Genomic DNA, 22,380 nt, shown 5'->3' on the forward strand with positions numbered 1-22,380 from the left:
ACTCTCGCCCATTCCCCACTCTCCCCCATTCCCAGCCGGGCCCTCGCCCCGCCCCCGCCCGCCGCCGTCCCGCCAATGGCGCGGGGGGGCGGGGCTTCCGGCGGAAGCGCGGGGCAGAGCGACGTGTGCGCCCCGCCGGGCCCGGCGCCGCCGCCATGCTCGACTTCTTCACCATCTTCAGCAAGGGCGGCCTCGTCCTCTGGTGCTTCCAGGGCGTGCGCGGGCCCGCCGCCACCGCCCCCGTCAACGCCCTCATCCGCTCCGTCCTCCTGCAGGTCGGGCGGGGCGCGGAGGGTTGGGTAGGGGTCACATACGCGGCGAGGGGCAGAGGGAGCGCCCGGCTGAGGGAGGGGCGCGGGGGGACCGCCTGCCCGGGGAGGGAGAGGGGCTGGGCTGGGCCCACGGAGCTGGCCGGGGAATGGGCACCGGGACCGCCTGCCCGGGGAGGGAGAGGGGCTGGGCTGGGCCCACGGAGCTGGCCGGGGAATGGGCACCGGGACCGCCTGCCCGGGGAGCGGGCTCGGCCCGGCGATGCTCCCGTGAGTGGCACCTGGCACTGCGCCCGGCACAGCTGGGACCGCCTGCGGGGGACACACCGGCACCACCGGCTCGGGGAGCGGGGACGGGTGTGGGGTCACCCATCTGGGGGCGGGGGTGGGAGCATCACCTTGGGGAGGCCACGGGCTTGGGTGGGATCACCTGCCCGGGACGGGGCACAGGGGGCACGACCACCCCGGGGTGGGTGGGATCGCCTGCCCGGGGCGTGTGGGGTCGTGTGTAAGGGATGCTGGGCTGCTTTGGGAAAGGGTGGGACAGGGGTGGTGGTGGGGAGAGGGGCGAGACTGGCATGAGGGGATGGTGGGTGCCATTCTGACAGCTGCTCTCCCCCAGGAGAGAGGTGGCAACAACTCCTTCACCCATGAAGCCCTCACACTTAAGTACAAACTGGACAACCAGTTTGAGCTGGTGTTTGTGGTAAGTGCCCCCTGCAGCCCCCCACGTGCCCCCAAACCCGAAGGAAGGGGATTGTCCCAGAACAGAGGGGAACAGTTCCCCTGTGCTGGGGTTTGAGCAAACAGCTGTTGACATTGCCTGGGGCTGGAGCTCAGCTCCCAGACTGGTTTGGCTCCTCCGTCTCTGGGATTTTGGGGGTGAGGGGCTGTGGTGAGCAGTGCAGGGGGATGTTGAGCAGTGACCCCAGTGCAGCCAGGCTCCCCCCAGAAGGGGGACATGGGTGTCTGTCAGCTGAATGCCACTGCAGTAGCAGCTTATTTTAATCATCTGCAACAGGATTAAAACTAATCAAACCTCAAATAGAAGCTGCAGCCTTGTAAAACTTCACTTTGGCCAGAGCTATTGAAAAAAAGCCAGAAGTGTGTTGTTCCCTTTACCTTATGGACCATTTAGTGTTCTCTTTTTTTAGCCTTTTGGCACCTTATCTCCATAAATCCATACAACCTTTCCTGTTGACCCACAGATAAACTAGAGGCTTTCTGCCCTGGCCCTACGTGTCCCTGTTGCCATGAGACAGCCTCTGTGTGTTACAGTCACCTGTTGAAGCGAAGCTCTGGGCTGTTTTTTTACCTTTTGGGGGCATTTTAAAAGCCTGGGAAGGTGGAGCAGCAAGTGCAGGCTGAAGCTTGCCCACGTTAAAGAGCTCTGAATGAAACAGAGAAGTTTTTGCTTGCTTGCTGCTGTGGGACGAGCTGCAGGTGCAGTGTGTGTTGGCCGTGCTCCTTGGCAGGTGGGCTTCCAGAAGATCCTGACTCTCACCTACGTGGACAAGTTGATAGACGACGTCCATAAGGAGTTCAGGGACAAGTACCGCAACGAGTTCCAGCAGAAGGGAGCCCTGGGCCTCCTAAATGGCACCTTTGATTTTAAAGATGACTTCATGCGCCTCCTCCGGTACAGAGCTTGGGTTTTGTGTTAAATTTCTGTTTTGAGCGGAGATGGGAGCGGGGGAAGAGCTGAAATCCAGGCTAATGGGTCACCTCCCTGCAGGGATGCAGAGGAGAGCAGCAAAGTCCGAGCTCCCACGGTAATGAAGACGTTTGAGCAGTCTCTGAAATCCCAGAAGACTGTCAAGTGTATGATTGAAACCCGAGGGGAGAAACCAAAGGAGAAGGTCAAGAACAAGAAGAACAAAGGTTCCAAAAAGGATGGTGAGTTAATGGGGAAGATAAATGGGAGGGAAATAAATATTCCAGAGGAATGTGTTGCAGTCTGTGCTTTCCCAATCCTCTTGGAGCTGGACTGAGCTTGTGTTTGGGCTCTTCCTGTCAGGAACTGAAGCTGTGGCAGCACCCACTAAAGCATCTGCGGGTGACAAGCAGCTCTCAGCAGCAGGGGAAAAGGAGGAACTGACCAAGGATGAAATCCTGCAGAAGAACCGGGAGGAATTCTTCAGGAGACACATGAAAGCTGGGGAGAAGTCCAGGTGGGTGATGAGGGCATGGTCAGTCTGCCTGTGCTTCAAACTAGGCCGTGGCTGAATCCCTTCTTTTGGTGACCCCTGGAAACCAGACCTGACTTTCCTGGACCTTATTTCCCTGATTTCCCTCCTTGCTGAAAAAATGGAGAGAAGACACCTGCGTGTCCTGGATGGGTAATAGAACCTGATTTTCTTTGCTGGGACAGCAGAAACATTGGGAGAGGTTGAGACCTGTGTTTAGTGAGCAGACAGCAGTAGTGCATGGATACCTGGCTTGAGGGAAGTGCTGCCATATGGGATTAAAGTTCAGATAAATAAACTCTGGAGATCAGATTGGTCAATTTCTGCCTTTTTGGGTAATCCAGGCTTTTATTTTTCACGTCTCCTAAGGAGGTGATGGCTGCTGCTTCCCTGCACTGAACACAATGTTTCTGGTCTTTGTTCCACCAGATCTCCGAAGCCCGACGCACAGAAGGAGAAGGGGAAGAAGCCCCGGGTGTGGGATCTGGGGAACTCTAATGCCAAAGTACTTGATTACAGTAATTCTGCTACCAACGGCAGCGCAGAGGCTTGTCCTGTGGAGGAGTTTGACCATGACATGGTAAGGAAAAGTCAGGCTCCATTTGCTGTTGTGCATTCTCTGGGATCAGCTGGGCATTATGAACCCAGCCCAGTCTCTGTGCCTGGGTGAGAAGGGATCATGAAGAAACATGAAGCAAGGATTGTGGCACTCAGCTCATAAAGCTGCTTCTTCCCCTTGCAGGCCCTGGGGGATAAAAATCGGGAGCCTGGCCGCCTCTATGACCTGGAGTATGAGAGTGATGATGAAGCTGAAGAGGAAAAAGTTGTTCAGAACCCTTCAAAACCCAGGTAGAGGCTCACACAGCCCTTTCTTGTCACATGGTTGTTGATTTCTCTTCCGTAACTCCTGTTCCAGTCTAACCAGTAATGCAGGAAGCACAAACTGGTGCATTTGTCCTCTCAGGGCAAGTCCTTCTGCATCTAACCTTTGCAGATTATCATTTTCAAACCTCACTGTAACTCCTCTGCTTCTCCACAGTGTGAAGAAGGGTGGCCTGGGGGGCATGTTTGGCATGCTGAAGGGCCTGGTGGGTTCCAAGAGCTTGACCAGAGAGGACATGGACCCTGTGCTGGAGAAGATGAAGGATCACTTGATTGGTACATCTGGGTCCATGGTGTGAGGGATTAGTGGCAGTTCCCTGTGCTCTGTTGGGTGGGCCCTGGTGGGGGTGTCCATGGTTTGGGATATTCTTGCCCACAGGAGCTGTGGTGGGTTCCTTTCTCACCCTTGAGAAGCCCTCGAGAGGGCAGCAGTCAGGTCTGGTGGGAATCCTGCACACTGACTCCATCCTTCCCTTGACACCCATGTGGGGTGTACATAACCTTCTCAGCAGCACTGACTCCCTGTTCTGTCTTTCTCAAAGCTAAAAATGTGGCAGCTGAGATCGCAGTGCAGCTCTGTGAATCTGTGGCCAAGAAACTGGAAGGGAAGGTGATGGGAACGTTCACCAGTAAGTGCCTGTGTGGCATCCCGTGTGTGGTTTGGAGCTCAGGAGTGTTCCCCGTGCGTGACACGTCCTCTTTCCATCCCCTTTCCCAGCGGTGACCTCGACGGTGAAGCAGGCGCTGCAGGAGGCCCTGGTGCAGATCCTGCAGCCGCAGCGCCGCGTGGACGTGCTCCGCGACGTCATGGACGCCCAGCGCCACCGCCGGCCCTACGTCATCACCTTCTGCGGCGTCAACGGCGTCGGCAAGTCCACCAACCTGGCCAAGGTAGGACCAGGACAGGACCCTGGTGTCACATTCATATTTCCTGAAAAATCCCTTTGCCCAGCATTTTTCTCCTGGGAAGCTGAGATGCCCCAAAGAATAAGGAAAACAAATTTATCTCATTTGCTTCTCCTGTGTTTTGCTCCTTTGGAATGTGGTTGGAGATTGGCCATTGAGTCAAAATAATTCACAGCAGAAACCAAATGAAACAATCAGTGCCAAGCTGTGTCGGGACTCTGGAGAGAGTCACGAGTTTCATTATTATCTCTTTAGCTTTCTGTAAGTATCCTTGCTGTATTCTTTAGTATACTATAATATTCTTTAATATAATATAGTATCGTAAAATAATAAATTAGCCTTCTGAGAACATGGAGTCAGATTCATTCCATCCTTCCTTTGTCTGGGCACCCTGCAAGTACAATACCCTGGATCACAGGAGTGGGCTGATGGGGTCAGGCTGTGTAGCTGCTACCAGGCTTTTCTGCTGTGCTGCCTCCTGCAGATCTCGTTCTGGCTCATCGAGAACGGCTTCAGCGTGCTGATTGCGGCCTGCGACACGTTCCGCGCGGGAGCGGTGGAGCAGCTGCGCACGCACACGCGCCGCCTCAACGCGCTGCACCCGCCCGAGAGCCACGGCGGGCGCACCATGGTGCAGCTCTACGAGAAGGGATACGGCAAGGACGCTGCGGGCATCGCCATGGAGGCCATCTCCTACGGTAGGCGCGGAGCTGGGCGCGGGTGGGGCCGGGCCGGGGCAGCGCCGTGCCTCACGCTGCCTCCCTGCCGCCCCAGCTCGCAACCAGGGCTTTGACGTGGTGCTGGTGGACACGGCGGGACGCATGCAGGACAACGCACCCCTGATGACCGCGCTGGCCAAGCTCATCGCTGTCAACGCTCCCGACCTGGTCCTGTTTGTTGGGGAAGCACTGGTGGGAAACGAGGCTGTGGATCAGCTGGTGAGTGTGGAGGCTTTGTTCTTGAGAGACTAAGAGGGAAAAGAACCTGTTTCTGTAGGTTTTACCAGAGAACTGGATGGTGGCAGCACCACAAACGCTTTTCTCGGATCTTTTTCCTCCCTCAGGTCAAGTTCAACAAGGCCCTGGCTGATCACTCCATGGCCCAGACACCGCGGCTCATCGATGGGATCGTCCTCACCAAGTTCGATACCATCGATGACAAGGTAAGGAGGCTGCTGAGGTGACTCTGCACAGAGATTGTCTGACAGTGACTGGAGGGGAGAGACGGGAATTTTCAAACACAGGGCACTCCTGCACTTCCTCCTTGTGTTTAAGCCATTGAACCCAAATTAGGAAGTCTGGTTTCCACACGTGGGGGATGAATGAATGAGAAGCTCCCTGAGGGGAGCAGTGGGTTTCATGGTGCTGCTTGTCCCCGGCAGGTGGGTGCAGCCATCTCCATGACCTACATCACGAGCAAGCCCATCGTTTTCGTTGGTACCGGACAAACCTACTGTGATCTGCGAAGCCTTAACGCCAAGGCCGTGGTCGCAGCGCTCATGAAGGCCTAAACACCAAATCGCTGTGTGCAGATGTCCCAGAAGAACCTGCTTTACCCTGTCACCAACTAGTCTTTCCCGTGTAGTGAAGAACAGAATGGAGGAACAGCAGCATGAGGAGTACTTTTTTTGGATAAACCCGCTTTTATCCGGAAAAAGCCCGTCCCTGGGTTCCTCCATTCTGTGTCCAGTGACACAGGCTCCCTTGCGGGGAAGCCGAATCCAGAGCTTTGTATTGTTCGTGCTGCACGGGGGCGTGGGCGGTGCCAGGATCTGCTGTGCTTTTTGGTGGGTTTGAAGGCTTTCTATTGAGCTGCTTTTGATTTTTAGACCAGCTTAGGGAGGAGGCAGGAGGGACTTGGAATTAGGGGCAGTGTTAGATCTGGCTGTTAATGCTGCTGCTCGTAGCAGCTCCACCGAAGCTGATAAACCAAAAAAAGGTGATGGCCTGTGTGAGCTGGAGGGGACATGCTAAATTGCCTTAAAGTCCCCCATATCTGTCCTCACCCGGACTCTGAAGCAGGGTCCCCAGACGCCATGTATTTGGCTAGGAGCTGGAGAGCTGCAGCAGCCAGGTCCAGAGGAGGAAGGCAGCGTGCCCTGCCTGGCCCCTGCCCACTGGTCTTGGCGTTATTTGCTAGTAAAAAGGAAAAAAAACCAAACCACATTAATACTGGAAGAGAATGGTGGCTGCTTGCTGCTTTCCTGCCCTTTCTCCCCGCTCCGAGTGCCTCTTGATCCCGGTTGGAAGTGCTACACTGAGTAATACAAACCTCTGACGATGTCTTGTAGCTCTGTATTGCAGATGTGCTATAGTGCAATAAATTGAATGCTGTCTGCTAAGAGACATAATTTATATAAAATAAACTTCATAATTTGTTCTCTGTGTATAAATAACTTGCCTCCAGCCAGGACGTGTTTCCTACTGGGTTGGGGGGAGATGAACTCCCAGCAGTGTGAGGTGTGAAAGGGCCTTTAAATGATACAGCAGCCAAAGTTCAGTGAGCAGGCCTTTAATACAACTTCAACATACAAAATACTGTACAGTAAAAAGACAGGACTAGAAAACTAGAGCTTCCAGTAAAAAAAAAAAAAAGCTCAAGTTTCATTTTTTAATTGAAATACAGAATATAAAAGCACTAGGTATGAAGTTAGAGGAGGCTGCAGCTTCCTCAGGGATACCGTGCTCTGCAGGCACGTGCAGCCTCATCAAACCACGATTACTGTGTTAGACCAGGTGTTCATCTGTGGTGGCTCCATCCTGGCCTCATCCCTGCCGGGAGGGTCCTGGCTTGGTGCTGGACACAGTGGGACAGTGCTGGGCTCCTGAGGGCTGCTGGCCTGGCCCAGGAGCCCCTGGCACAGCTCAGGGCCTGGGCAGGGCTGAGGATCAGGGGCTGCATCCTGCATGGAAGCAAAGACTGAAAACCTGCCTGGGACTCCAGGGGGCAACCCAGGGTGAAGCCCCTTGGCTCCAGAGAGCCCTCCTTACCTTTTACCTCAGCGTGGGCAGTGGCAGAGCCGTTCAGCTGCTGCCCCTCCTTGGGCACACCTGGGGCAGAGCAGAGACCAGTCTGAGGTGCAGAGCCAGCTGCTCATGTGCTGGTTTCACACAGGCTTTCCTTTCCTGCTGGGTTAACCCTCAGAACACCTGGGCCAGTGAACCCACTTTCCCCCATTTTTATCATTTATTAGTGATACCTCTTTTATAAAAGCATTGGCTCAGGCTGAGCAGCACGAGGGTCAGTGAGACTAAATGCCCCTTCACTAAAAAGGGAACAAACAGCTGCACATGAAAAACAAAGTTTGGGAGGCAGGCGTGGGAGGCAGCACAGCTGTTTAAACTGTTAAAACATACAGTGTTTTCAGAAAAGTAACCCGCAGATCCTCTAAGCTACGCTTAGAGACATATTTGCTATTTTTTTTTAAAAAAAAGGCTTCAGGAATCTCTACATAGCATGGAGAACGGGGGCTACTAGCCCTGTCTGCCCTGCGTGGTGCCAGCCAAGGGTCGCCCAGCCCCCAGCCCCGTACCTGCGCGGCCCCGCATGGCAATCTCGCTTGTCAGCCGCTCGAAGTACTCGGGCAAGTCAGCGTATTCGTCTCCGTAGGAAATCACTTTGATCCCTTTGTCCAGCATGTTCTCACGGAGCTTCTTGAACTCATCCACATCCCCCCTCCGCACCAGCATGAAGTGCTCCAGGTCTGACTTGTGCTTGACAGCCTCTAAAAACAGGGCCTGAAACGTGGTGTCATCAACTGTCCAACCACAGCCCAAGAAGAGGAAGGACTTATTCTCATACAGCTTCTGAATCTCTCGCTTTAAGAAAGGGAAAGATGGTCAAGGTGAGCTTCATCCTCACAAGAGACAGCACCTGCCCTACCCCTGGGGAGGCTCTGCAGCAACGCCATCCTTCAGCAAGTGTGGGAAGTGTTCCAGCACTTTAGCAGCCAGGCAATTCACCCCTCCTATTTCCCATTTCTAATTAATTCTCCCCCACCCTCTGAAGCTCAGTCTGAACTGAGCTGAGCTGTTGGCCCAGGGGGAGCTGCAGCCCCGAGGGCTGGCCCCAGCGTGGCTCACCATGACCTCGGTGTTGCGCAGCACGTTCTGGTAGCCGGCCGGGTGCAGGACGATGCCGCTGGGGTTGGTGTAGACGCCGTGGATGTGCAGGACACTGAGCTTCCTCTTCTCCTGTGCCCACTCCAGCACCTGCACAGCAAAACCCGCAGCAATGTCTGTGAACACATCACGTTGGTGCCCACAGCACTGCTAAATGTAACATTTTGGGGAAACGTTCCAAAGAGGCTGCTTCTTCCTCATCTTCTCTCCTCCATCAGCCTCTACACCGTGGCCTGCAGCCACAGCCTGTGGTGCTCGTTTGGGTCAACACTTCAGATAACTGGTGAACGTGATGAGAAGACTGAATCAAAATGCCAGATTGACCAGAAAAATGGGAAAAAAACAACAAATCCTACGTCAGCATGTTTCTCAAGCCTACCAAGTTTTATTTTGTGGCCCCTACTGGCTCTGAGGGAGTCATCAGCTGAGCTGACCTCCATTTCAGACAGCTGCTTCCCAGGCTCTCGGTTTACTCCTGCAGACCTCAGCTCGTTTAAGCTTGCAATAATTAGAATGCTTACTTGTAACACTGTAAGTACTTCCAGCCATGTAGATTAAGAGGTCACGGAGGAAACGTGAAGCACAGAAATGAGAATGAAAAGAGAGCAAGGACTGCACAGGACACAGACATTGGGGGTGTTTAACATGCAAACAGAAGGATGAGATGCTCCCCACCAGTAAAACCCATGATGGAGAGATGAGGTGGGCAGGTGCAGAGTTCAGGGTTTCACAGCCTGACTGGGGCAGGAGGAGGGATTTTTGCATAAAGAGAATAGCTCTGAGAGTGCTGCAGGAGGAGCCATTCCAGCCATTGCAAGAAGAGGACAAGGGGCAAAAGGGGAGCCTTGAAGGCTGCAGCCCTGGACACCCACCACAAAAAGCACTTTGCAGCACCTTATAAAAATAAAAAGGTCAGCTTTGCATCTCGTGTGGAGTTTCTCATATGGGCTGGAACATCAACCCGAGCCTTATGTGGAAGCAAGGCCAAGCCAGAAGTTTCAAGGACAGAGATCAAAGGAATAGCAGGCTTAAGCACTCCTCCTGAGCACTGGATGGCAGCCAGCAAACCAGCGGTCCAGAAAGGAGCATTCCTCCTCATTCCTCTGCTTGCTGCCCTGGACAGAGCCTCTGCCTGGAGCTTGTCTGCCACCAGTTAAACCACTATAATGAGTACAATGTCCTCAGGCACCATGAGAGCACATTCTGCACCACCAGAGTCCCTGACAAAAGAAATAATAATCTTTACCTTCTTTTCATCAGTCAGGTCAAGAGACTCAAGGTGCTTCCCTTGGTGTGCTGCATAGAGCTCCAGCAAGTTATCAAAGTTTGTGGTCAACACAAGGGCCCCGTTTTCCATCAGGTGAAGCACAGACTGAAGCAGCTGCTTCCCAGAATCTTCCATTTTGGATTCCAGGTCATCAAACACCTCGTATAAACAGTCCTTGAAAAAGGTTGAGCGAACGTTGCTTGTGCGCTGAGAAGGGGAGAGATGGAGATCAGAGCCAGCCCTGTAACACCTCACACCAAATGACCCCATGAAAAACCACCCACACTTCCCCAACGCCCTGCGAAGCTCTGGGTCCTTGCAGGGCAAACACAGAGCCTTGGCTGCACCAGGGTGGGTGCTCTCCTTCAGCATAGTTTTAGGATCACAGAATCCCAGACTGGTTTGGGTTGGGAAAGACCTTAAAGCCCACTGTGCCATCTCATACCACTCTGTGCCATGGGCAGGGACACCTTTCACTGTCCAGGCTGCTCCAAACCCCTCCAGCCTGGCCTGGAACACTCCCAGGGATGGGGCAGCGACAGGTGCTCTGGGCAGTCTCACCACCTTCACAAGGAAGAATTCCTTCCCACTATCCCATCTAACCCTGCCCTGTGGCTGTGTGAAGCCATTCCCCCTTGTCCTGTCACTCCAGGCCCTTGTCCACAGTCTCTCCCCATCTTTGTCAGCTCCCTTCAGGTATTGGAAGGCCACAATTGGGTCACCACTGAAGCCTTCTTCTCCAGGTTAAACAATCCCACTTCTCTCAGCTTTTCCTCACAGGAAGGTGCTCCACCCTTTAATCATCTTGGTACAGGTGACATACCCAAACCCCACGCCCACAGCAGGGTTATGTCTCAGGCACCTGGCACAGTAAGTGCACCTGTGGCTCCATGTACACAGAGGAATTGTTGGGATGGGGCACCATTGCTGGAGAACCAGATCTGGCTATTTCCAAAAGCCAGATGCTATGCTCAGGGCAGGTACAAGCACACTGACCGGAGACAGCTTCTGAATAAGGTCGTGGGCAACGTGGACCAGGTTCTTGTCTTCATGTAGACACTTCTGGAACCGTTTGCTCTCTTCATCTTCCAGGAGATCAAAGTCAATAGCAGCATCCAGGAGAGCCTGAATCAGCCCCTTCCAGGATTTCAGCGCTGGGACCTGGGGAGCAACTGCAGCACTAATTCCTGTCCCAATCACCAAAACAAGCTCCCGAGGCTTCTTGGTTTTGAGACTTGGCAACAGCTTCCTGCAAAAGGAGAAAGGAGCACAGCTGGCACCACCATGAGTGGAAGGGTGCCTGGGGTGGTGGCACACAGACTGAGGGAGAGGGGTGTACCCAGTGCCTAAATTTTAAATATCCAGTGGGGCTCTCTGATAAAAAGAGCATGAGAGGAGCAGCTTGGTATCCTTAAAGGACAGCAGGCAGCTGCATGGATCAGCAGCACAAATGCTCCCTATACGAGGTCCGTAATTACAACAATTTTGGGAATCAAATCTGTTACCAGGATGGTTACTGGGGAAGTCAATGATGCCCTAGGGTGCTTCTGCAGCAAAGCTAATCCACTAAAAATCTGGAATAAGGGAAGTCTATTAATAAAAGTTACATGGAGGGCTGGAGGGCATGGGAAAGCATGAGAGAATGAGACACACACACGCTCTGTGTCCCGAGATAAAACGTGTCAGATCCCATGCAGGTCCGAAATGAGATCTGGTTTAAACAAGGTGCAGAACAGGGGCCTTGAGACAAAGCTCCACTTATCCCAGAACAGACAAAAGCAAGGGAAGGCTTCCTCCTAGCTCTGCCCTGGAGGGGCCCAGCCCCAGTTTGCTGAGGAACCCCCTCAGCTGTACCAGCAATCCCTTCCCTGTGATGCCTGTATGTCAGCAGGATGCTCCAGGCCAATCTTCTGGAATATCCCAGATGATACAGAGTCACATGAAAGGGCTGCAGGGCTGTATTCTCCTCATTCCTCCTCCCTTCCTCCCTATTTTCCTGGCTTTACACCTGCACAGAGCTTTTAAACATGACCTTTATCATTTATTGAGCAGATGTGCTGCTCCTTGCCTTGCCTTGCCTGGTGTCCAGCTGCTTTCTGCAGCGGGGACCTGCTGCAGCTTCCCAGGATTGGAGCAGCAGCCTGGGAAAGCAACTTGTACAGAAGAAATGGGCTTTATCAGCAAACACGTGATATTTAGTGAGAAGGGGAGAGGAAACCAACACCACACAGATGGAGCTGTGCCTTCCCTCAGCCCCTGCCTATGAAAACAGACTTGTTAACCCTTTCCTCGAGGAGGGCTTCACTGTTACTGCTGATAAACAGGGCTTAATTTGAGGACTGCAAGCCTTATGTGAGGAGTAAATTAGTATTCAGGCTAAAGAGCTAGTACAAAAACACTATTGGAAATACAGGGACTGAAATCCAAAATAATAACAAATACCCAAGTCTTAATGTCCTGCATGCCTGCCCTGCTGATAAATGCACTTGTTTCTACCTTGATATCCTGAGCAAGGAAAAAATCATCCCCCAGTGTCTCTTCTGCACATTCCAGGGTCACCAATCAACCTCGAGACCACACAGAACTATCCTGCAGCCCTCCAGAACTTGCAAATCAATCAAATTAGTGGGAGACAACCTCCCAGCTGAATTAGCTGCCTGTTCACAAGAACTTTTGAGCCTGCAGCAGCCACAGTCTGAGTCTCTGACAGACAGAATTATCCACCAGTCAGACTCCACTCACAGAATTGTAAGACCACCTACTTCCAAGCACAGGGAGCCTCAAAGTGAATTATTTAGCCTTCACATGCAGTTCAACCATACTAATTTGAGTAACTCCTTGTCCTGGAAACCACCACCCAACTCAAGTGAAAAAGCACAACCACTGTGTCCAAGCTGACAGCGAGTTGACAGGACCATGGAGACAGGACAGCAAAATACAGCCATGAGAGCAACCCCATTCCCTGGCTGAGCGTTAAAACCCCAAAAAAGAACATTCTGGGTGTGAAGGTGTTTGTTCCACAAACAGCAGGAAAACCCAGGGCATGGCCAGAAGCCAGCACACAGTTCTTGGATCAGGAAACCAAACAGCCACGGTCGCCAGGGGTCACAATCCTTAAAGAACAATGCGAGGCAAAGGAAAAGGCTCTTGTTAGAACAAACTCACTGGAGCATAATTAAACTTACCTGGGCTTTTTTGCAGGTGGCATTCCATCTTCCAACAATGTTTCCTTGCCCAGGCTCACCGTAGAAGCCATCCAGTTTCTGTAGCAGACAAATCACCACAAGCCAAGTCACTGCACAAGGACAACACCACCTGGACAACAAGGCTTTACAGACCCAGCTTTGCACAGGTGGATCAATCTCAGCTTTGTTATCGTTCCAAGATCACCTCTGGGCTGAGAATTGCATGTTTTCGTCTCTGAACTTTGTCCCACAGCCTCATCCTCTTCCTTAACCTCTTTTACCATAAAATCCTTGGCTGTTTTTCCCAGGTGTGGTTGCCTCAGCAAAGCACACTTTGCCAGACCCTCCGTTTCACCTCAGCCGCTCGTTTTCCGCGAGAGCTGGATCCTGGAGCAGCACTCCCCCCTTCCCGACAAGGCCTGTCAGCAAACTTGCTGCTTGGGAAACAGTGGGAGGGAAGAGAAGACAAAGAGATTTTTGTTGGCTCCAAAAAGCCACGGAGAGCATTTCATTCCCTGGTGATGAGAGAAGGGTTTCCCCGCCCGCTGTGAGTCCGCAAGCACTGGGAAATGACCTTAAAGCCCACGGAAAGGAAGTGCACTTTGAGAACTCTTTCAACAGCCCGTCACATAAAATACACAAGCTCTGCCAGCACGCAGTACTCTCCCACTCTGCTTCTCCCAAATAAGTCTATGAAAAGGGAATGAAAATGAACAGAACTGTTCACCCTCCTCTGCTTTTTCCTTGCCAGTTGCAATGAAGAGTCCATCAAAAACTCTGCTAGACAAGGGCTTTTGGCCAGAGGAAATGCTGAGGAAGAGCTGCTGACTCAAAATCACTGAGTTTTTGCTATCTCAGGGAGATCCGAGGGTTTGTTCTAGAGGTGCCATGCCATGATTGCCCCCTGGCAGCCCAGCAGGTGACTATGGGCAGGTCTCTCCAGGCAGGACCTGCAAGTGCTGGCATGGATCATGTGAGAAATCAGCCAGCATTCTAGGAAAGCACCACCTTTCAGCTCTGGATGATGAGAACAGGGCAAAGTGACACTGTCAGACGCTCAGATACGCTGTGTGTGCAGCCATTACCCTCTGACCCCTTCGGAAAACTTTATACAATGGCATTCTGGATTGGTTTGGGCTGGACAGGACCTCAGGGCTCGTGTCGTTCCACCCCCCTGCCATGGGCAGGGACACTTGCCACCACACCACCCTGCTCAAAAATAAATCATTGTACCAACAGCAGAACACCTCAGAGAGCTGGTTTTCACTACCTACCTCCTGAAACATTACTGAACGTGTGCTGCTCATCACATCAAATCTTTTTATCTTACTGGGTCTTACTGTAGGGCTCAGATTTTGGATAAAAGTGTCAAAGGCTCTCAGCAAGTGAGGAATCTCCTGGTTTTGCCCCCTCTGTGCATGCCAGGCAGGGCTCCTCCATCACACCCTCTTGTGAACATTGTACCCTGTATTTTTCCAAGCCACACTGAGCCCAGGAGCTCAGTGCTGTTCTGACAATGAATCTCTGCAGCCTCATCCCCCCTGAATCCCTGCAGCCTGTCAGGCCTCATGGTGAGCTGTTTTGGGGGGTTACATCTCCAAAGACCACAGCAGACTCTCGGGAAGAGAGGAGGACCTGCTGGACACAGATCTGTCAGATTCACCATCAAGTCCCCGCTGAGTGAAGGCAGCCAAGCACAGTCAGGACAAAGGGGGGAAAGCCCCTTTTTCCTTCCCAGGAGGGTCCCACCTCTCCTTTTAGATTCTTCTGGAAGGACAGGCTGCTTCCACAAAGCCAGCCAGATTTTATTTAGTGGTGCAAAGATGCTTTAAATGAGGCAGGGACTAACAACAGACAACTGGAGTGTTTCAGAGGGAAGTTTGAGCTCCTGATGGTGCCAGGTCTGCCCTCAGCCCCGGGCAGAAGCAGAGCTACAGCCGAAGGTAAATCCTTCCTTGCTTTCTAAATTGGATATAATTTAAGCTTATAATTATCTTTGCATTGTGAATCACCAGCTGAGCCTCGAATATCAAGGTTGTTTGTAAACTCCCACCTAGAGCTCCCCTGTTTGCTTCCACCTGCCTCAGCACTGCTCCCATCTCACTCACCCTGCACATTCCCATGCTATTAACAGCAGGAATGGAGCCATCAAATCAATTTTAAGTGCCTCTAAATGACATTTCAAAAGCAATTTTAAACTTAGGAAAAAACACCTTTTGGAATTATAATCACCTTGTAAGGTTTTCTGATACAATGACCTTCAACCTTCAGGTCTATTACTTAGTGGAGAGAGCCATAAAGGAACAAAAACCCCATTATAAATACAGTCTAGTTCCAAAAAAAAGTTATTACAGGTCTTTAAAAGAATTCATGGGGATTCAGCCAAGAAATAGAAACCTCTGGTTTTCAGTCCTGGGGAGAAACTCTGCTTGCCAGAGGGACGGATCGTGCTGGCACAGCTGAGGTAGCCAAAATTAAATGGAATTACCACAGAGCATGACACTGCCATGGGAAAAAAACACAGCAGGTACTGCAGGTTCCCCCTGGGAACACAGGTACCACGGAGGAGAGGGAGCCACAGGCACTCAGAAGATAAGAAGTGTCTCTCCAGCCTTCTTCAGACACTGGGAACTTTCCAGCTATTTAGACTACAGGGAGCTGAAGACTGTAAACACAACACTCCATGGATTCCTGGCCAGCTGCCCCATTTCCCTGCCCCAGCCTTGTCCCCATCACTTTTATCAGGATTAAAAGACTCCCTGTGTGGGTTTGCTGTGTTCTCTTTCTCCATCCACACCACAGAAATCCCTTAATTTATCCTAAAGCCTTCCAGACTTCAGCTTTAAACTGTGCCCAAGTCACCAAAACTGGAGGAACCCAACCACAGCAGCTCCCTGTGTGACACAGACACATCCAGCTGCAGAAACGTTGGAAATATGAAGGTGTATCCCAGGTAAAACAAACACCTGAGCACCACGTGTGTCAAAGGAAGGCCGAGGTTCACACAGGGTGTGTATTTACAAAAACCTCTCTGCAGCTCTGCAAAGCACAGTCAACACCAGAGCCCAACCTGCAGAACCAAAACGGGGAATGAAGGGAACATTTTCTCCCCCACCTCAAGGAGAAGTCGCTGCTGACACCATCTCCATGCCCAGCACCCAACACAGAACTGAAGCTACACGTGGATATTCAGAATTGAAGCCAAGTGATCCAGCACCTCGCTGGAAGATGGGCTCTTCCAGAAGAGCGCCCACAAATTCCCAAAAGAAACAAGTACAGACCTACTGCTCATTCATTATTTTCAGTTTATTTGGGCGCTGAGAACTGCCACCAGCAGAGATGTAATTCCCAGCTTCTCTTCAGTTCAGCGCCTTTAAGGTGCTGGGATAAGACAGTGTAAAAGGCACTTTGTTTCAGCTGGAAGTTGAGCTGTCCCTGGCCAATTCCCAAACCTACCCCTCCACGTGGGAACTGCGCTGGAGCCGGATCAAAACCATCCTAGAAAAACACAGGCTCCAGGGACAAAGGGACCGAGGACAAGCCCTGCTCCTGCCCAAGCCACAAAAACAGGATTCACCCTCCCTGGATGTGAGACAAAACACAGCAGAGGATTTTATCCAGCGCTGTGATTCTCCACGTGCTTCCCAAGGGCTCCGCGAGCAGGGAGAGGCAGTGACACAGCAAAGGCCGGAGCTGTGTCCCACAGGCACACGCCGCTGCTCCAGAGCCGGCTCTGCAAAGGGAAGCGGGCTCACACCGCGGGGTCTGCTCACCTTCGCCCTTACCTGTGCTCTCCGTTGTGCCCTGCTCGCTACAGCTGCGGGAAAAGCAACAACACGGGCATTCAGCAGGCGGGGAGACTCCGACGCTCCTTCCCCAGGGGGACGCATCAACACAAAACAGCTTTATGGAGGGCGGCGGCGCGGCGGGGAGGCTTCCCGGCTCGCCCCCGGCTCGCCCCGGCCCGGGGCCAGGCGTGGGAACGCGGCGGTGTTCTCGTGGCGCTTTGCGGGGCCGGGGGAGGCGCGGGCGCATGCGCGGTGGCGGGCCGGGCCGGGAGGCGGCGCTGAGTGGGTCTGTCTGTCCGTCCGTCTGTCTGTTTGTCTGTCTGTCTGTCCGTCCGTCTGTCTGTTTGTCTGTCTGTCCGTCTGTCTGTTTGTCTGTCTGTCCGTCCGTCCGTCCGGGCCCGGCCGTGCCCCCCTGTGCCCCCCCACCCCTCAGGGGCTCCTCCTCCGCCCGCCGCCGCTGCCTGGGCCGGGTTGGTGCATGTGCGACCGCGCCTCCAGCCCCGTGAGGTGCAGGCGGTGCCTGGGCCGCTCTGATGCCTTCAGGCGTACGCGTGGCGGAATTTGGGTGTGCTTAGAGCTTTCCAGGAGGAAAACGGTTCTGTTTTCCGGGCGGCTGCGCGCTGTTGTGTACTGGCACCGTAAATGAAACATTCGTGGTTTTTAGGGACGAAATTAGCCGTGTGTTCTCACCAGAACCACCTTTATTTCACCCTGCCTTGCAGCACCTGGTCTTCACCGTTTCTTAATTCCTCAGGCAGTCCTGCAAACCACGGGCTGTGGAAGTGCTGCTGCAGGGATTTCAGCAGGGTGCTGCTGTGAAGAGAGCCGTGCCTGCTTAATTACTCCATTAATAATGAGTATATTATTGCTGAGGTAGGGTGGAGGTTGATCCCCATGGTGCTGCCTGTTGGGTTTAGGGTTTGTGGGTTCACCCTCACCCAGGTTCCCTCTCTGGGGTTTCCAGGTGGGGTGACTCACACAGACAGGTGACGTGCCCTCCTCTGGGTCCTGCCCTCGGGTGAGGAGTGGATTTTTGGGGTGGTGGCAGTAGGTCAGGGCAGGGACTAATGGGAAATGGGTCCCAGTGGGGTGAGTGGTGCTGGGCCCATGGCTGGTGGAGCCTGTGGGTCCCTGTGGGGCTCGGCACCACCCGGCCTTGTGCTTTTTCCTTTGGGATTTGGCCACCAAGTGGCCAGCTGGTGTCCCCTGCTTGGTGGGCCAAGGTAGTGGCAGGGAGTGGGGAGGAGCCCAGTGTCTCTCAGGGAATTCATTGCATTTTTCATTGCATTCATTGCATTCCTCTGGCTGTTTGAGGGTGGGCTGGGGGCCTGCAGGAGGATCCTGCCTGCTCCTGCACCCCCAAGGTGCCTCCTGGGGCTTAGAGATGGCCTGGCTTGGGAAATCCTTGGGGATGGGGAGGTGTTTATGGCAAGGGGTCAAAGCCATCAGGGAGCCCCCCATTTCACATGGTTTTGTGTTCTGTGCTACTGTGCCCTGGTCTGTTTTGCTGAGGGTGGTGGGTGAGTGGACATGGAAATACCTGTGGAAGCCACAGCCAGGTGCTGGCATGGAGGAACATTTGTGTCCAACAGGAGCTCTTCAGAGACCTGTGGGACACAGAAGTGGTTTGGGCATGAGGTCCCCAAAAGCTTGACAGGTGCTGGTGGGGTTGGGGGATCTCCTGACCTTCAGCCCTCCCTCCCAGGAGACTCCAAGGTCCCTGGGGGGGAGGAAGCAAACAGCAGTGTGCTGAGCAAGGAGGTGATTCAGCCCTGGGGCACAGCTGGCTCGTGGTGGCACTGAGGAAGGGGAGTCTTGACTAGCCCTGGCATGGGGTGTTGAGGTTAAATGGGGTGGGGGGATATTTTTGGGAGTCAGAGGACATGGGACTTTTCCCTGAGGGAAATACTTCCCTTCAGGCAGGGAGGTGTGGGGGTTGTTGTCCCTGTTGCAAGCAGATGGGGGACACTGGGGTGTGCTTTGGGGGCAGGTGCAGCAGTCCTGAAACTGGGGTGATGGGCACTGGGCAGGGACTGCCCTCTCCATGAACGTGGTGAGCATGGCCATCTGTCCCTTGCCAGCCCTGCACAGGCCAGTGCTTGGAGCTACCTGGACTGCTGGAAGGGACCTGGAACAAGATGATCTTTAAGGTCCCTTCCAACCCAAACTGTTCTGGGGTTTTATGATTCTCCCTGCTGAGGCAGAGGTGAGGACCCACCTGGGTGGGCTCTGGCCCAGCTCCTGCAGGCTGGGGACCCCACAGTGTACAGTGGGGTGTGATGGCCACCACTCTGCTTCAGGGTTCACAGTGAGGGAGATGCTGAGCCAGCTCTGTGCTCTGGTCCACGCTGGGCTCACTCTGGAGGTGCTCCCGTGTGAGTGCCAGGGCCAGCTTCTCTGGGGATCCCAGGTCAGGGGGCCTGGCTGTTATCCAGGTGAGGACTCAGATGGGAGAGGGGGGGACACATTCAGCACCAGGGCTGGACCCCCCAGCCCCCTCCTCCTGGTGTCCCACGGGGTGTGGGACACATGGATCACCTCCACACTGTGCTGGGCCACCGGCTTGGGCACAGTGACACTGCAGCAGCAGGTGGAGGGTTTAGTGTGCACTTCAGAGGCCCAGGCATTGTCCCCTAGGCAGGGAAGAGATGGGGAAATCTCCTGTGCCAGGAACAGCCTGTCAGGGAGCTGGATGGGCCTGTGGGCCCTGGAGACCTGCCAGATTCCTGGGGGATGGAACTCACCTGGAGCTCAGCTCTCACAGGGCACAGAGGAGGAGCCCCCAGGCACTGGAGGGGTTGAGGATGATGAGGAGATGAAGGCAGTGTCAGTTGTTGGCCACCACCAGCAGCACCAGGGGAACGAGACCTGGGGAAGGAGAAATAAAGGGGGGATTTTGGGGTGGAAAAAATGACTGCTAGGTAAATTTAACTTGCAAAATAAATATGAGTGGCAAACGTGGACCTGTCTGTATGTAGTCAGGAAACCAGAGAGGAAAACAGATATGGGTGCTGCTGAGGGCTGGGCACTGTGACCGCGGGCAGTGACGGCATGGGGCGGATGTGGGAGGGAGGCCCTTGCCAGGGCTTGGCTTCCCCTCCCTGCAGCCCCAGCCCATTTATCCTGCCTGTGCTTTCACATTCCCCAGCAGAGGCGGGAGCTGCTGGCAGCTGGGGGCCCCTGGGTGTTCGGGGAGCTCCTCCACTCTGTGCCTGGGGAGGCAGGTGGGTGCCCCTGCCCTCCTTTCCACCCCAGGGAGCTTCACTGGGAATTGCTCCTGGATGTGGCAGCTGCAGGGATGGATCAGCCTCGCCATTCACTGCAGATCCCATCAGACTGAGAGTGACCATCCTGCCTGTCCTTTCCCACCCAGGTAATCCCAGAAGATCTTCCTTTGCCAAACCCAGGGGCTGATGCATCCCCTTCCCTGCTCCAGTGCTGGACTCCTGCATTCCAGGTAAGCATCCCTCCAACTTCCCCTGCTGCTCACTGTCCGTGCTCATTGTTCCACTCACACTTGGGCTTTTGGCTGTCACTGAGTGGTGACTCTTGGGCACTGTGGTTTCCGTGGGTGTGCTGGGGTTTTGTGGGCATTTCCTGCAGTCCTGGGCTGGTTTTGGAGTAGGGGAAAGGCTTCAGCATGACTTGGGGTGTTTCATTTTGGAAGGGGTGATGCCAGCAGTGGAAAACAGCAGCTGTTTGCCACATTGCTGTTCCTGGGTGTCTGCAGGGAGTGTCTGGGCTCCCTAAACCATGCTGGGAGCACAGTGCTGAGGAATCTGTGAGCTGGCAGGGAACACACAGGAATGCCAGGGCAGGCATCACCCACACTGCCTTTGGTTTGCCAGCACCCAGTCCATCCCGGGTGTTCCCAGCTGATTCCCACTTCTCCCCTCCACAGGATCCTTTTCCCACTGATGGGAATGAGGGTTTCTCCTCCCCATTCTCTCTTGGCCTCGCTTGCTGCAGGTGTGTATCTCCAGTGGAGAGAGCCAGTAAGAGGTAAGTGTTCCTTGCCAGCACATTTTGGGGAGGCAGATGTGCTGGGGGTGACTTTGGGGCTGTAAGAGCACCCCAGAGGTGCAGATCCCTGGAACAGACTGGGCTGAGACCTGCCATGAAGCAGTTCTTGCTCTCAGTTTGTGTTCCTCTTTTCTGCTCTCAGGAGAGGTGTCCTGCTGGCAGTCAGTGGCTGAGCAGCGTGCTGCCCACTATGGCTGGTGAGTCTGGGAATAACCTGGCTCTGTCCCCTCCCTCACAGCATCCCTTCCCCTACAGAACACCAGGGTGCCCATGGGCTGCTCCTCACGATGCCTCAGCATTCAGGTGTTGGTGGCAGCTCAGGTTCAGGGACCAGGATGGTTTTGGGGGTCAAGGTGAGATCCTACCCACCCACCCCTTTCTACTGGGGGCGTCCTGCAGATTGAATGATGCTGTGCTTGGGAAGTCCAGGGGTGCTGAACCCCCAAAACTCACTGTGACCTCACTCTGCAGGTTGGTTTAGGCGGCTCCTGCACAAACCCAAGCCCAGCTCAGCGGAAAGCCTCAAGTCCAGCCACTCTGCTTCATCCTCCCCTTCCTCCTCCTCCTCCTCGTCCTCTGCCAAGAGCTCCAGCTCTTCTCCTGGCACGAGCCTGGCCACCAGCTCCATCTCCCTGTCACCCGTGTCATCAGTGGACATCAGCGCCTCCGACAGTCCCCGGTGGGACAAGAGCTACGACGTCTGCATCTGCCACAGCGAGGGGGACGTGGAGCTGGTGCTGGAGCTGGTGTCCTACCTGGAGGGGCAGCCCGAGAGCTTCCGCTGCTTCCTGCAGCTGCGGGACGCGGCGGCGGGCAGCGCGGTGGTGACGGAGCTGTGCGATGCCGTGCAGAACAGCCACTGCTGGGTCATGCTCATCACCCCCGGCTTCCTGCAGGACCCCTGGTGCAGGTACCAGATGCACCAGGCCTTGGCCGAGGCTCCCATGGCCAACGGACGCACCATCCCGGTGCTGAAGGACGTGGATCGCAAGGATTATCCCAGGGAGCTGCGGAACATCTACTACATCTACATGGCGCTGAAGGAGAAGAGCTTCAGGCAGATCAGAGACACTGTCATGCGCTGTGAGTAGCCTGTGGGGTGCTGGTGAAACGTCACTCCACTGGGGTGAGGACCGTGGGAAGGGGCCAGATTCCATACATTTATTTAAAGCTGATTTTTAGAGTAACTGTTTGCTAATGGAGCTCATCTGCTGTCCCTGCAGACCTCCAGGACCTGTGCCGGAGCTCCACAAAAAGCATGGAGTAGTGCTGGGAGAGGAAGATGCATCCCCATGGGCATCTCGGAGCTGTCACCGTTGGATCTGGGTGTTGGCATGTCCCGTTGGACCTTGAGCTCAAACCTGAGGTGCTCAGACCAGACCTGGCACCAAAGATAGGGAGCTCTCCACATCCATGAGGGACAGCAGACCGGAGTCCACCACGTCCTGGTGGCCAAAATCTCCTCAGCAGGGACAGGGCCATCCATCACACAAACACTAAGCTCTGGTATCGGGTGGTTCTTGGGGTCATGAGAGCTCTTTACTGCCCTGGCATTCTCTGTCCTGAGGGTCCAGGACCCCTACTAAGCTGACAAGGAACCTGCTGGGCGCCTGTGGGCAGGACGAGATGAGGCAGGCGGTGACGCTGTACGGAGTCGTTGTGACTACGAAAATGCAGAAGTTTTAAATGTTGGTGGTTTTCCGTGATTTTGTCTCAGTCCCCGGTTCGGGCGCTTGTGGGAGAGGGAGCGGCG

The 22,380-nt window shown here is 54.2% G+C and overlaps 3 protein-coding genes across 12 annotated transcripts; 2 read left to right on the top strand and 1 right to left on the bottom strand.

The window, feature by feature from the left end:
* Window positions 1-110: 110 nt before the first annotated feature.
* On the top strand, window positions 111-6,621 carry SRPRA (SRP receptor subunit alpha). Its single transcript, XM_039721791.1, has 14 exons — window positions 111-275; window positions 892-975; window positions 1,745-1,908; window positions 2,005-2,165; window positions 2,287-2,440; window positions 2,885-3,035; window positions 3,198-3,304; window positions 3,495-3,613; window positions 3,880-3,966; window positions 4,056-4,228; window positions 4,728-4,941; window positions 5,018-5,181; window positions 5,307-5,405; window positions 5,625-6,621. Exons 1-14 carry the CDS (start codon window positions 156-158, stop codon window positions 5,751-5,753), a joined length of 1,926 nt encoding a protein of 641 aa, XP_039577725.1. The 5' UTR covers window positions 111-155; the 3' UTR covers window positions 5,754-6,621.
* A 117-nt stretch (window positions 6,622-6,738) lies between these two features.
* FAM118B (family with sequence similarity 118 member B) lies at window positions 6,739-16,782 on the bottom strand. Of its 7 annotated transcripts, none has more exons than XM_039721797.1 (8): window positions 16,602-16,782; window positions 12,817-12,894; window positions 10,628-10,880; window positions 9,611-9,838; window positions 8,326-8,454; window positions 7,776-7,980; window positions 7,234-7,293; window positions 6,739-7,162 (listed from the first exon to the last, which is right to left on the bottom strand). In XM_039721797.1, the coding sequence occupies exons 2-8, from the start codon at window positions 12,885-12,887 to the stop codon at window positions 6,951-6,953; spliced, it is 1,158 nt and encodes a 385-aa protein (XP_039577731.1). In that variant the 5' UTR covers window positions 12,888-12,894; window positions 16,602-16,782; the 3' UTR covers window positions 6,739-6,950. The 7 variants fall into 7 exon arrangements, with proteins under 7 accessions (XP_039577731.1, XP_039577732.1, XP_039577726.1 ...); XM_039721798.1 differs by having other exon boundaries at window positions 6,739-7,145; window positions 7,776-8,061; XM_039721792.1 differs by having other exon boundaries at window positions 7,776-8,061.
* Window positions 16,783-16,813: 31 nt separating this feature from the next.
* LOC120508343 (TIR domain containing adaptor protein) lies at window positions 16,814-22,318 on the top strand. 4 transcript variants are annotated; one of them, XM_039721800.1, is made up of 6 exons: window positions 16,814-16,890; window positions 19,978-20,061; window positions 20,506-20,606; window positions 20,770-20,824; window positions 21,099-21,710; window positions 21,851-22,318. In XM_039721800.1, the coding sequence occupies exons 4-6, from the start codon at window positions 20,818-20,820 to the stop codon at window positions 21,892-21,894; spliced, it is 663 nt and encodes a 220-aa protein (XP_039577734.1). In that variant the 5' UTR covers window positions 16,814-16,890; window positions 19,978-20,061; window positions 20,506-20,606; window positions 20,770-20,817; the 3' UTR covers window positions 21,895-22,318. The 4 variants fall into 4 exon arrangements, with proteins under 4 accessions (XP_039577734.1, XP_039577738.1, XP_039577737.1 ...); XM_039721804.1 differs by having other exon boundaries at window positions 16,864-16,886; XM_039721803.1 differs by lacking the exon at window positions 16,814-16,890 and adding an exon at window positions 17,005-17,477.
* Window positions 22,319-22,380: the final 62 nt, after the last annotated feature.

This window comes from Passer montanus, unplaced genomic scaffold, assembly GCF_014805655.1.
Source record: "Passer montanus isolate IOZ18808 unplaced genomic scaffold, ASM1480565v1 scaffold47, whole genome shotgun sequence".
Lineage (NCBI taxonomy): Eukaryota > Metazoa > Chordata > Aves > Passeriformes > Passeridae > Passer > Passer montanus.

Coding starts and splice junctions, on each gene's coding strand:
- SRPRA (XM_039721791.1), top strand. CDS start 156: ATGCTCGACTTCTTCACCATCTTCAGCAAGGGCGGCCTCGTCCTCTGG. Junction 2,441..2,884: donor AAAGCTGGGGAGAAGTCCAG/GTGGGTGATGAG, acceptor TTGTTCCACCAG/ATCTCCGAAGCCCGACGCAC. Junction 4,942..5,017: donor CATGGAGGCCATCTCCTACG/GTAGGCGCGGAG, acceptor CTGCCGCCCCAG/CTCGCAACCAGGGCTTTGAC.
- FAM118B (XM_039721792.1), bottom strand. CDS start 12,887: ATGGCTTCTACGGTGAGCCTGGGCAAGGAAACATTGTTGGAAGATGGA. Junction 10,881..12,816: donor CCACCTGCAAAAAAGCCCAG/GTAAGTTTAATT, acceptor CTCCTTTTGCAG/GAAGCTGTTGCCAAGTCTCA. Junction 7,294..7,775: donor TGCCATGCGGGGCCGCGCAG/GTACGGGGCTGG, acceptor GCTCTGCCCCAG/GTGTGCCCAAGGAGGGGCAG.
- LOC120508343 (XM_039721800.1), top strand. Junction 21,711..21,850: donor CAGAGACACTGTCATGCGCT/GTGAGTAGCCTG, acceptor CTGTCCCTGCAG/ACCTCCAGGACCTGTGCCGG.